We start from the raw sequence: 12,931 nt of genomic DNA, 5'->3' as shown, positions 1-12,931 counted from the left end.
TGTAGCCCGGAGGAACATCCTGAATAAGAAACCCCACGTAGCACTGGGATGTGCAAACTCATTAGTACATGTTAATCTCCAGAGCAATTTTCAGTTGAGTGTCGAAGAAAATTTGGTTTGCGTTTGTTTTGCTCTCTAAGTTCTGTAAGTACAATTTAAAAAGTCGCGCCATCCTTGAAACCATTCAGAAGTCGCTTTTCCTAAGATTAGTCCGTGTTCTTACTCTTAGTTTTCATTTGTTCCCTTGCAATTTTCTGGATGACCAGTTTGATATGATTTCAGTTTTGCCACAATCTGTCTCTAAACGCAGTACTATGTTACATTCGCACCACATCACATGCAAACGAAAATTGCTCTCTTTGTTGTTGCTCAATGTTTGCTGATCCTTTCAGTGGCAATACAGGTGCGCTTGTCTTAGAGACTAACTTAAGTTCTCTTGAAAAATTTCCAACGGGAGCAAACTGAAATAAAATTCAGGGTTTCATTATATGTGAATAGGCTTTAGTTTGCAACAACGAAAGTGATAAAGATCATGCATAAGTTTCAGATATCCGCTAGTACTGTCAAATCTCATTTCATTTGTTTGTATAAATTTCCTTAGGTTTCTGAAGTAATGGGAGCATCTTCCTCAAGAATTATCAGATAGTATGTGCACATTGTGAATTCAGACCATCTTAATATCACCAAGGCTGCTTTCGCTCAGAGATTGGTTATATGCCATGTTTTGTTTTTTGTATACACAGGTGATGCAGTTTGACATGACATAGAAAAATATGCAAAAAAGGAAGGGAAATTCAGAAGTGCGATGGGACAATGGGATGCCATCTGATACAAAGCATTTTGAATAAACATCTGTTATCGTTGAGCAAACATCTTCTCTTCAGCTCACTCTTAATTAAAACTTATGTGATGTTTGGAATCGCTAGAGCCATAGGTTTTATCTAAGGGACACGTAACATCAAAGACTTTCTTTATGCAACTCTAGCCCTCATCCTTATCAATTTTTTTGTTTAAATTCATCTTTTATTAAGTATTATCTTGTTTGAAATCGGCAATTATGGAATTTTTGCCCAATATTACCCTAAACTTGTCGGACGATGCTGTGGGAAAGATTTGCTTTAACATGAACGCAGCTTACTTCAAAATTGGCGACTTCCTGAACTGGTATATCGCAAATTGTGTCGTGGGAACTCTCTTGGCAATCGCTTCCACCTTGGAGAACTTTTGCATCCTACTAACCATTTGGAAAACATCTATTCTAAATACGCCTTCGTATGTAATACTTTTTAGCCTAGCGCTTTCAGACCTTGGGGTCGGTTTATTAAGCCAGCCACTGGCTGTCATCAACTCTGTAGCCAAAATACAAGGACGTATCGGCATGGCTTGTGTTTCTGGAGCTGCTGTTGCTGCCTTGTCCACTTATTTATGCGGTGTTTCTTTGTTATGTGTCACTGCAGTGTCTATCGACCGATATCTGTCACTTTATCTTCACCTAAGATATAAACAGTTAGTGACAAAAGTCCGCGTCCTTCTTCTTGTCGTTCTTATATGGCTGCTCGCAGCACTTGCTCTTATTGCATGGCCGTGGTATCCTTTCATTATAACCCCCATTGCGATAGCTGTTGGTTCACTCTGTATTCTCACCACATCCGGCTGCTTTTTTCGAATCTATCTTGTCTTGCGGTATCACCGCTCGAAAATGCGTCATAATATCCGATCTTCGATTGAACAGACCACGTCAAACACACAAGATTCGGCGGTGCACTTTAGGAGGTCAGTAACAGGAATGTTCTTGGTTTATATCATCCTTCTTTTCTGTTATCTACCGTACCTGTGCATAGTTTCTGTGATTGCAGTGCGAGGCACAAACACAACTAACCGGCTTTTGTTTGAATTAGCAAGAACCCTAGTCTATGCCAATTCTACCATCAATCCCTTTATATACTGTTGGCGCCTCCAGGACTTGAGAAGAGCCATCAGATTACGTTTTCCTTGCGTTTAATCAGCGGATTTTTGCTCTCTAGTCAGTAGGTATGAAAAGGAAGTATGGATTTAGATCAATTTACACGGCTATGTAAAAAAATTCAGAGGAATGCAGACTATATTGTACTATGTATTAACAGACTACAGAATTTGTTGTACTTTGTATTACCAGAATATATTTTGGCTCAGTAGGTCAACTTTGAGCAATGTACAGGTTAAGGATTGATATACAAGACTTAAAGCAATTTCTAAATTAAAACAGAATTAAAATTTAACTTGTTAAATGAGAAAAACGTAATCTCCAGCCAAAATATACGTATACGCCGGAGTTATGCCTACTATTAACCACACCTAGTCTCAAGAGTGCAAGCGCCTGTATTGAGTCACACGAACCCTTGATCACAGAGGCCTTTTTCGGTCTCAGATTTTCAGTAGAAAATCATCATTTTGCTGAGTGTGCGATAAACGTTAGTCTTAGCTGGAAAAAATCGATCATCTAAGATTTGCAGGTAAAACTTCTCTGAATAAACACCAATGCGTCGTGTTCGTCGGTTTTGAATGTTTTCTTAATTCACATTGAGAGAATCTCGATAAGTATCCCAGTTTAGTGCTTTATTAGTTCTTGAATGTTGAAAGGACCTCTCTTCCCATCGTAACTACTGTCTGTGCATGAGTAAAGTTGAATCTTTTCCTGCGTTTTCACACTAGCAGAAGCAAAATTGAATGAATGAATGAATGAATAAATAAATAACTAAATATAAATACCTTTCTCCCAGATTGGCTGCAGCTAAACCTGAGCAAACTTGATTTTCGTTCTCACGAGATATTTTCATTCGAAATATTTTCAACAGAGTACGTTGTCCAGAAGTTTATGTCTCACTGCAGTCAGTTGGTAAATATTTTCAGTCTTGACCTATTTGACCTAATAATAGTATTCGTTTTTTTTTCTAGACTTTATAGAATTAGTGATTAAGTGACATAGGTTGATGTATTTTTGCTATTCGTATTAAAGCCATGCCAAATCAATGTTTTTACAGCTGCATAGAGCATTAATACTTTTATTGTTGCTTTTATAGTTTCACAACTTGTTGCGTGTTGTTCCAGAAGTGTGACTTGTATACCAAGTAGTTTCCAGTTTACTAATGAAAAAAGGTGTTACAATTGGTTGGTCTGTCAGTCTCCGAGAACGAACTGTTTGCACTTATTGTAAATTGTCATGACACAATTACCTTTTAACTGTATTTTTGTGAACTCTCTATAGTTTATCTTTGATATTTTTGACAAAATTAAACCTCATAGCTTTTATGATGCTCACGTTAGTTTGTTTTGGCCAAGCAACGTACGAACGACAAAGGAATTTTGACGAGAAAAATATTTTGACAACGTTTACTAGGTCAAAGGAAATTATGCTAACCATGAAATTATTTGACAGGGGGACAATTGTTTAACTCTTTCAGTTCATTTATTCTACTTCACAGATAACCGCAGAAAATTGATAAAAATCCCGTCTATCGTTACCCAATTGGGATTCTACAACCCGGCGTTTACAGGGGTCTGAGTACTAGGGCTCAGTCTCTCGTCAGCTGTGCATACAAACAAATTGCCACGCACAAGGAGTGAGGGAGGGCTACTGATCAACCTGTGTTTGGCTGAGATTTCAAGTGTTTTTCCTGTACTTGTTCCCATTTGAACATCAGTTGGCTCTAATGGAATGACTCTAGCGAGGAGTGAGAGAGAGTGGACCATTCTAGTAAACGAAGTAAGTGATTTTCAGAGCAAATCAGCTGATCTATGAAAATATCAGTTAGCAACGTATCGTTCGGCATAATAACGTAGTTTTTATTTTTTACTTCTTCTGTTGTAAGAAACAGAGAAACATAACCTCTTTACCTGAGGTACCTATTCATACGTTTCATTTGCTTAAATTTTTAGTGTAGTAAGTCAATTCCTCCGTAAAGATCATGAATTTGCTGGAGGGGCCACAAGAATTACCATCTTCTCAAATAATTTATGAATGCTAAAACAATCGATCGACTCCATGTTGTTGAGCGAACACATTTTTCTTTGTCACGTTTTATATTTGGAAAGCTCGTAGGTGTACAGAGTCTTAAAGAAACAAGCATGTTTTTTTTAACTACTATGCGCCTCGTTACTCGTTATTTACATTTGTTTTGATTCAGGATGTGAAAGACAATGGATTTAGTTGTTTGTATCTACAGCTGTCTATGGTTAAAAAATTTTGTAGAATACAAACTATAGTTTGTGAAATTTATAAACTTACTTTTGCTGCAAGGGTGTTCCAGTTTTTATCTACACCCTGTTGAATATAATACATGAAGAAATCCAAACCTCTAATGTGAGGTCAATTTTACCTTCAAAAACTAAATCAGGAGTGTTACTGTTGTTGCTATTACTTTTATTTGGTGCCTATGAAAAAACTGCTTAAAAGCTTCAAATTTTAACTTTACAAAGAAACAATCTAAACTCCCTATAGAAAACCCATCATTCTGATGAAAGAGGGTTGCATGTAAAGTAGAATCCACCCTGATCCCTTCATACAATACTCTTCAAAAGAAAGTTGGCAGTCTGTACTCAAAACTTGATCCTCAAGTTTCGAGTTGAGTATCGAGAATCAAGGATCAAGAAATGAAAATATCTTGATTATATCATAGAAAATATCATTGAGTATTGAGAATTGAGAATCGAGGAGCAAGATGTGCCAAGAACTTTTTGAGACTTAACTCAATTGGCAGTTTTGAGGAAATAATTCAGTTCTCACACTCAGTTTAATGTAAAACAGTAAACTGCTCTGTAGTTATTGCTTTTAGTTTCATTTGTTTTCAAACCATCATTTTGTCTAGCAATATGCTGTCAGTCTTTTAAAAAAGATGATTGTTTTAAATTCTTTATGACATGTTACACATAAACAAAAGCCTTTGTCATACCTGTGGCCATTTCAAAGGGTGTCTACTTTAAGAGCTTTATCTGTGCATACTTCACATGCAGGTGCATATTTCTTATTAATAAAGGGACATTTAAACCTGTACAGTTGACTTCTTTTAACAAGAATCCTCACTAACTAATGACTGTGAGTTACATGTAACTCAAACCAAAGTTGATTTCCCTTAGTTTTCTGTTATAAATTGATGTTGATTAAAACCCTTGATACATATAGTTCAGTCCTTTGATAACTCAAACCTCCCACTAACTGACAAGAACTCTTATTCCCCTTTAGATTTTATTCTTCACAAATTTATCCTCATTTAATAACTAGAACATGTTTACGGTCAGTGATAAGGCAAAAGACAGGTCAAAACAAAGTACATCATGGGCCAAAACTTTGGACCTATTTTGATCCATTGCACTAAACAGCCTGACAGTCTAGTTAAGTTTTGTTAATCTAACTTCCAACTTGATTTAACTTGTGTTTTTGTAAAACTGGTAAAATGCTGATACAGGTATATTGCATCTCCACTAATGGTTACTCCATACTGTTGAGCACTACCTTAGCAGAAATAAAGTGACATTTCCCCCTTTTTAAGAAATGTTTTCCCTCAGCTCCCCAGTATTGTTTCAAACTCCCAAAAAACTCAAACCTTGTTCAATACCTCTGAGTTATCAGTAGTTGAATATACTGAGAGGTGCAGAACATTGTGTTTTAACATGTAGTATAACATCTTTATTATACTAATGGTACAGCTCATTTTTGATTGATTTCTTCTTTTTTTAATGTCAGTTTAACATTTGTAAGAAGAAGTTGAATAGTAAAAGGGAGGCTTTAAAGATCCTAACAAGTGACTTAGAACTTTGTCAGAGGGAAAGGGACATTTACAAAACAAAGATCAAGCAACTGGTAAGATGTATGTGGGGTCAAAAGTCTTACAAATTATTCTGTACATAGCAGTCCTATGTGATTGCTAACTTCTTCAAAAGTGTCTCAGGAAATCTACCTTGTGAAAATTGAATGTAACAGATAAGTTGTTTACAGAATGTGCACAGATCATTAAAGTAACAATAAAACTAGTAATAACAATTACTTTATTTTTTGTTACAAAAATGGATTAGCTGGTACAACAAAGTAAAAGCTAATAATTACAAAGTTGTGTTGCAATAATTGATTAATATCCAAATGATATGATAGATTTGAATATGGAAAGCTGTTATAAAGAATTTTCTTAGAAAGTCTAGGTTACTGTCAAGTGTTTAGTTACAAGTACAAGATGTGATCCTATTTTGTTTTGTTTTTGTTTTTGTTTTTGTTTTTGTTTTTGTATTGGTATTTGATATTCCTCTTCGTAATTGCCTAGCTCAAAGAGGTTGAGGATTACAAACACAAGGAGAAAGAGGAGCAAGCTCAGAAATCAAATCAGTCAACACCAGTTAAGAAAGTAAGGGAATTATCTCTACTGTGTTATTGATCTCAACACACCATGGATCAGATCAAAAATTATATCACATCCTACATTGTACCATTATCATTCTGTGTGAGCTGATCATACTGTTTAAATAATTTTTTTCAAAATAATCACCACACTTTTTATGAAAATTTATTTTAAAGTTTCCAAGCAAAAATAAAATAAAACAGAGTGTAGTTTCTCTGATAATCAACTATCCTACTCTTACCAGGTTAAATATCTTCTAATCACAGTACAGTCTACATGAAGGTCACATATAGAGTTAAAGTGGTTTATACATTGCACTAACTTGTTTGAATTTTTTGTTTAAAATTTTTATAAATCAGTGCTGTTTTATATGGTCCCTTTTTATTGTTCACATGTACATCATTACAATCTGAAACAGAAGAAAAAATAGTGAAAACTGTATTGTACATTTTATGACACTTCTTTAACTATATCACCAGGTGGACTATTACTACAGCTTTGGTATCATTGTTTGAAGTTAAAACCTCAACTCATAGCATACAGTAGCAACCTCTTCTCTATACAAGTTATATGTACATGTATGTATGTGATCCTGACTCCTATCATTTCAATTTTTTGTAGAGACTGTCTTTCTCTGGTCAAAGTGTTTGGGAGCAAGAACTTAGACATGTGCGAGAAAGAAAACAGAAGGTTGGCTTGATATCTTTTTCTCATCACTGTAATATGCAAAAGGAAAAACTCATTTCCATGGAAATGTACATTCAGGGCCTGAAATTGTGCCTAATACAGGCACCAATGCGACTAAATTTTTCACTTTGGCAACCAAATCCTGAAAATTAGTTGCCAAATTGGCAACTGGAATGCTTCATCATAACCTTACATGGAGATATAGTAAATTAAAAAGATTTTCAAAGATAAATCTGTGGCAAACTTCTTTGTTAAGTTTGTTTCCAAAACGCAGCACATGCATATCGATCAATAACTAGATGCCATCTTGGATTTAGGTGAGCTTCAACATTGTATTTCATCACTTTGTAGCATGTTAAAGATCTTTTTCCTAACTTAATTTTAGAGGGTCTAACAAGTATCTAGAAATGGTGACCAACTTTTTTAAAATTGGCTATCACTTTGAAAAATGTAGGAGCCAAATGGCTATCAAAAAAGATTAATTTCATGCCCTGACATTGCACATGTAATTGCTTGGACTCAAAGTATCTCCTTCAGAATTACCCCCCCCCCCCTCCCTTGTTTGTGTTACATATATGGTAAGAAGATGAAAACTAAATTTTATGTAGGGGGTATTAGTCATTTCATTTGATATCTGTCAATATACAAGACTGTGAGTTGCTTTGTGTAAGGTACTTACATACATGTTTTTAGCATTGAGTTCAATTTTCTTTGTTGTGACAGACACTATCTCAGTTGTTGTGTGAATCACGTGGAGAGAATAAAGCTCTGAAGAAGGATTTTGCAGATTTGCGTCAACTTTACAATGATGCACAGGAAGACATCCAGCTCCTGCGGGAAACTCTAGCTAACCAAAGAAAGTCCAATAACAATATCAAGGATTGCAAAGATGGGATGGATCCACGCCAGGATCTCATTTGTCAACTGGAGAAGAGTCAAGAGAAGGTCAGATGAGTATATTTGACTGTAAACTTATTTTTACTATTTATGTCAGGGAGATATGTTGGAGAAAGAGGTCCAGATGCACAAGATGACAAATCAATGTGAAATGCTGTGTGGACAAGCTGTTGCAATAATTTGCATCCAGTAAGACAGGAACTCACAGAAGCATATTGTGGAGACCTATTGCTGCACCACTAAAGTTAAGCATTAAAATGCTCGGTGTGCTGAAGTCTGGATCTTATGATTACCTTACAAGCCCTAGCCAGTGTATTGTGTCATATATTGGGCAAGACACTTTGCTTTCCTTACTGCCAACGGCCCCTCTTTACTATGAGGTATAAATTGGGTTGAAGAGGGAAGTAGTAGCAATAGTCTGAAGAGATCCATCTAATCTATTGTGACCATAAGAGTCAGTCCTAGATGAAGAATTATCTTAAGCTTGCTTAAAATGGCAGATCAGTCATAGCAATAGGCTTCTCATGGCTAATATAGACTATGTGTTACAATTATTCCCTTTATTACACCCATTTTGAAATCACTGGTGGTCCTTGTAATGGGACCACCACATGTATGATTTCATCCCAAATTGCACTCCACTCAGTTCAATTACCATTATTAATTGGCTGTTGTTCTTATTGTCATTTGTAGCTTTCTTTCATTTTTATACAGTCATATATAAGAAGCTACAGGTATCTACCATGTGAAGTAAGATGTAATGATTTATACTTTTATTTTATACTTTAAACATGGTAACCATGAATATGTAGATAATGGAACTGGAAAGAGACAAACTTGCTACCAGTGATGAGAAAGCTGAAGTTGCAACAGAGGTAAGTATAATTAGATTTTTTTAACAATAATATACATGTACATATAAATATAGAATATTTTGAAAATTTTCAAAGGACTGTCATTACTCTTAAGAGTCTTAAATAGGACTTGTAGAATTAATTTAGACTGTCTGAAAATACTTTTTTGCAGCAGGAGAGACGTAAGTGTTGCATGCATATGGACTGTATGTTACATTAAAATGTTTGTGATGTTTTCAAAATAATTTTTTTATGTTGTGTCCTTGCATTTAATGAGCGTGGATTAGAAGAATTTCACTCTCTTCTATCCTGTCCATCCTTTTCTTACTAGGCATCAGTCCAGCCAAATTTAAAATTTTTGATAAAGAGGTTAATTTTCAAAAGAAACAGTGGTGCTACATTGGCATGGGGTGTTATACAATAACTTGGTTTGATAATGTAAATTGGCCACTCTATAGAGTAGTACTCTTTAATGTAGCCAATTTACATTTATTCATCAACTCTGTTTACTTGATAAAACCAAATTACCTCAAACATTTCAACATTACTCTTCCAAAATTACAGTTTGAATTTTTTTCTTCTTTTAGCGAGACCATTTTAAGGACAAGTCAGAGAGGCTCAATACACAACTGAACTTTATCCTTGGTGCTGATGACAGACGACTGGTTGACATTGACTCAGTTCTCATGGAAAACAGGTCAGTTCAAGGTGATTTAGGGCCACACAATGTACAAGTACCTCTACCTGTATGTTTTTGCAATCAGTCTTCTCCTCACTTTTAAAATAGGGATTTTGTTAAGTCCTTTGTTTTTTCTTATAGTAATGATATTATGAATCATTGAACATTATATTTTTCCTCATGATGTACATGAACTTTTACAACTAATAGAAATACAATGTTTTGTGTCAAAATTTGGAAGGTATTTAAAGGAACAAATAAAGCAGCTGAAGGAAGAGAAAAACATGGCTGTGTCTGCTTTGAACAGATACAAGGTGAGAGTTGTGAATAGTTGGAATATTCATTGTTAGAAATTGTTAAACAAGGTTAAGATGCATGATATGTATGTGTTAAAAATGACATTGTATAATTTATTTCTATTTACTCATACTTGTATAGTCTAGTTATTTAAATATTTTAGAAAGTGCAGTGTACATATATGCTTAAAATAATTCAAGTTTACCATATTTTTCCCTCTCTCAGAACACTGTTGAAAAGCGAAAGAACAAGATAATGCAGGCCCAGATCCAAGGGTCCTACACAAACACAGCCAAACATGGTAAAAAGAAAACAGCAGAAATTATATAATTATTATACTTTTGTGTGTTGATTAACGTTCAGCTTAACAATATGAACCTCAACTATGCTGGCAATATTGTTGAGGGGAGAGGGGACATTAATCTCTGTATTCACAGTCTTCAAATGTACACAAACAGTACATGACTCTGAAAAAGGATGTAGACTTTTGGATGTGTTTTTAAGATGTGTATGAGGACCTTTTGACATGGATTATACCTTCAAAATGACTATTGTCAGGTCAGTTCTGGGGTCAAGTGATGTACATATACATATTGGTAAATTCTTTGAGGAGTGAAATAAAGTTTGCATTGATGAATTGATCAAGAGTCATTCTTTTTTACGTAAATACAAGAGATTATAATCTCTCAACAAGTATTATTGGACTGACGATCTTTTTTTCTTTTTCGTAGCTGTGCCTTCACTCCTCTCTGATCTTGTGGGACATCTCAGCTCTAGTACATCAGTATCCACAGTAGCAGACTTGCAGTTTTTGGCCAACTCTTTATCTGAGACACTTTCTGAAAAGGACACTGCCTTGCAACACCTCAGAAGTGCTAACAAGTGAGATTATGGTAGTTAATCTTTAGTAGGCGAACCATCTCTAATTTTGATGGCGATCCAGAAGTTATTTCCAGAGAAATTGAACATAATGCAAATCATACTTCAAATTTGTAGCTTTTGAACACCCTCAGGCGAGAAACATTTTCAGAGGAGTTTAAACGAATGTCTAAGCTCTGTGCGATTTGCGTGGTTGAATCAATTGTTGCTAAAACATTCTGCTAACGTAACGTTTCCCTGGGTTTGCCAGGGTGTTAGAGTACTAGTTATGATGCTTATCCAACTGTATGCTAGGACTCTAACTATTATCCATATCATGTGTAGGATTTTAGGCCACAGAGTCGCAGAACTTGAAAAGAAACTCAAGACGCTGGAGGTGTCAGGACTGTGGTCGTTACAAGGTTTGTCTCAGAAAGTGAACCATGTAATTGAGTTGTGTTTGTGGGCAAGACATACAAGGTGCCTCTCATCACCAGGAATTATAAATGATTACCCGTGAGCTGTTGGGGAAACCTGACGAAATGGGCTTAATTACAATGAAAGAGCATCACATCCAGTAGGGGTGGTAGGTCTGTTCATCTTTTGATCATGTATAGCCATTATGACAACTACGCAAGTCACCTTGATATACAGACTTTGCTTTTACCTTCCTAGACACTGTTTTCTCTGAATTTTTTTACTTTTTTTATTTCGTTTGGTTCCTTTCCAATGGAGTTCGTCCCGTTGACTTATGAGAGATTTCTTTTCCCCAGGTCACCGAGGATATGGCTCAACAGAAGCAGATAAGCTCAGCTGTAATAGAATTCAGTCGCTAATCCCTGACGAAGAACGACGTTCAAATGGTCACAACAATCAACATGATGAACTGGAGGACGCCGGGAAGGTGAGCGAGCCGGACTCACCTTCATCCCCAAGATGGGATCCCCGGCCACGGAGTCCAATTCTGGATTTACGCCCTTTTCAAAGTGACGTCGAAGAGGGGATGTTAGTTAATGTGGCAGGGAGTCCTGGTGACGGGCTGGAAGGAATAGACTATTTAGAGTTTGTCGAGGAAGAAGACGATGATGGTGATGAGGAAGTAGAAGATTTTCAACCTGAGGAACTCTCTTGCGAGGAACTGCCAGAATCTGAACAGCATGAAGATAAAGGTTGTAGAGAAGATGAGCTGAGGGACAGTGAAAGTTCCAATAACATGCTTGGCGAGCCGCACTGCATTAATAATATGGAAATATCCCACGAAGGGGATGATTCCGTGAGATCGCTTTCCCTAGAATCGAACAATCACAGAAGTCAAAGACAGAACGAGGACAGCGATCCGGATCAGAAATCTGTATCAGATGCTGAGCTGGCTAACTTATTGAAAACACTCAGTTCTGATGAGGGGTAGTTACAGCCTCAGACATAGATGTTCAAATGACGTTACTTAGACTCTTAGCCACGTAAAGGTTACGTCAGTATGCGTACATAGCATCAATCGTATTTAAATGTTGCTGCTTATGATGAAATCGTGCAGCAGGAAATTTTCTCCAAAGAGTTCCAATGAGACGAAAATTACCATATCTTTTATTTATGTTCAAACTAATATTTGGGACACCTTGGTGTTGTTAGAAAGGCTCCTCCTTCCTTTGTCGCGTCATACGTACATGATACCTCTTTTATCAGCTTAATATATTAAACTTACTTTCGGGAACATGCTTTCTGGTAACTAATTCACCTACAGTGGTTCTTTTCAATTGCAACTGGATCAGCGCTGTAAGAAGTCTGCTCGGCAGCTGCCGAGTGGTATCGTCACGCAACGCACTCAGTTCAATTGTTTTATCCCCCTCGTCGCATGGTTTCTCCTTTAAGTTCATTTCTGACGGGTAAGATGCGCGACTTCTCCTAGAGGCGATCTTTTTTTGTAATGAAAGGTTTCCCTCTAAAGCAAGGCAATAATCTCTCGTATAAGACGGCTGAAATATCATGCTATAACTCCGAAGTTTCTCTTCCGATCCACTTTCGTAGCATCGTAACCGTTATTTGGTATTTGGTCTCGCCACGCAACAGACTCTGTCTCCTCTATAAGGGCCTATTTACACGGTACGACTTTGTCGCATGCGACAAGCTTACGACAGGCTTACAACACGAATTGTTTCGTGTAAATCAAACCTACAACTCGCTTACGACTCTTAAGTCATGTCGTAGGCCTGTCGTAAGCTTGTCGCATGCGACAAAGTCGTGCCGTGTAAATAGGCCTTAAGGGTGCTCGCAAATTTTCAAATTTTGTTGCGACA

At 36.5% G+C, this 12,931-nt stretch overlaps 2 protein-coding genes across 3 annotated transcripts; both read left to right on the top strand.

Annotated features, from left to right (window-relative positions):
- Positions 1-11: 11 nt before the first annotated feature.
- On the top strand, positions 12-3,592 carry LOC113682861 (adrenocorticotropic hormone receptor). 2 transcript variants are annotated; one of them, XM_089196110.1, is made up of 4 exons: positions 12-144; positions 602-645; positions 744-1,773; positions 3,462-3,592. In XM_089196110.1, the coding sequence occupies exons 3-4, from the start codon at positions 1,058-1,060 to the stop codon at positions 3,463-3,465; spliced, it is 720 nt and encodes a 239-aa protein (XP_089052236.1). In that variant the 5' UTR covers positions 12-144; positions 602-645; positions 744-1,057; the 3' UTR covers positions 3,466-3,592. The 2 variants fall into 2 exon arrangements, with proteins under 2 accessions (XP_089052236.1, XP_027055836.1); XM_027200035.2 differs by lacking the exon at positions 3,462-3,592 and having other exon boundaries at positions 744-3,293.
- LOC113682863 (uncharacterized) lies at positions 3,573-12,348 on the top strand. Its single transcript, XM_027200037.2, has 12 exons — positions 3,573-3,742; positions 5,720-5,836; positions 6,291-6,371; positions 6,987-7,055; positions 7,776-7,997; positions 8,762-8,824; positions 9,391-9,500; positions 9,724-9,796; positions 10,005-10,080; positions 10,511-10,661; positions 10,983-11,059; positions 11,411-12,348. Exons 1-12 carry the CDS (start codon positions 3,695-3,697, stop codon positions 12,043-12,045), a joined length of 1,722 nt encoding a protein of 573 aa, XP_027055838.2. The 5' UTR covers positions 3,573-3,694; the 3' UTR covers positions 12,046-12,348.
- Positions 12,349-12,931: the final 583 nt, after the last annotated feature.

The sequence above is a fragment of the Pocillopora damicornis genome, chromosome 2, assembly GCF_964200805.1.
Source record: "Pocillopora damicornis chromosome 2, jaPocDami1.2, whole genome shotgun sequence".
In the NCBI taxonomy this organism is placed as follows: domain Eukaryota; kingdom Metazoa; phylum Cnidaria; class Anthozoa; order Scleractinia; family Pocilloporidae; genus Pocillopora; species Pocillopora damicornis.
Note: the sequence above shows the minus strand (reverse complement) of the source record. Positions and strands in the feature narration are given on the sequence as shown.

Excerpts from the sequence above, each read along its gene's own strand:
- LOC113682861 (XM_027200035.2), top strand. The coding sequence starts at position 1,058 with ATGGAATTTTTGCCCAATATTACCCTAAACTTGTCGGACGATGCTGTG.
- LOC113682863 (XM_027200037.2), top strand. The coding sequence starts at position 3,695 with ATGACTCTAGCGAGGAGTGAGAGAGAGTGGACCATTCTAGTAAACGAA. Across the intron at positions 7,998-8,761 it reads TGGAGAAGAGTCAAGAGAAG|ATAATGGAACTGGAAAGAGA; the intron begins GTCAGATGAGTA and ends ATGAATATGTAG. Across the intron at positions 11,060-11,410 it reads AGGACTGTGGTCGTTACAAG|GTCACCGAGGATATGGCTCA; the intron begins GTTTGTCTCAGA and ends TCTTTTCCCCAG.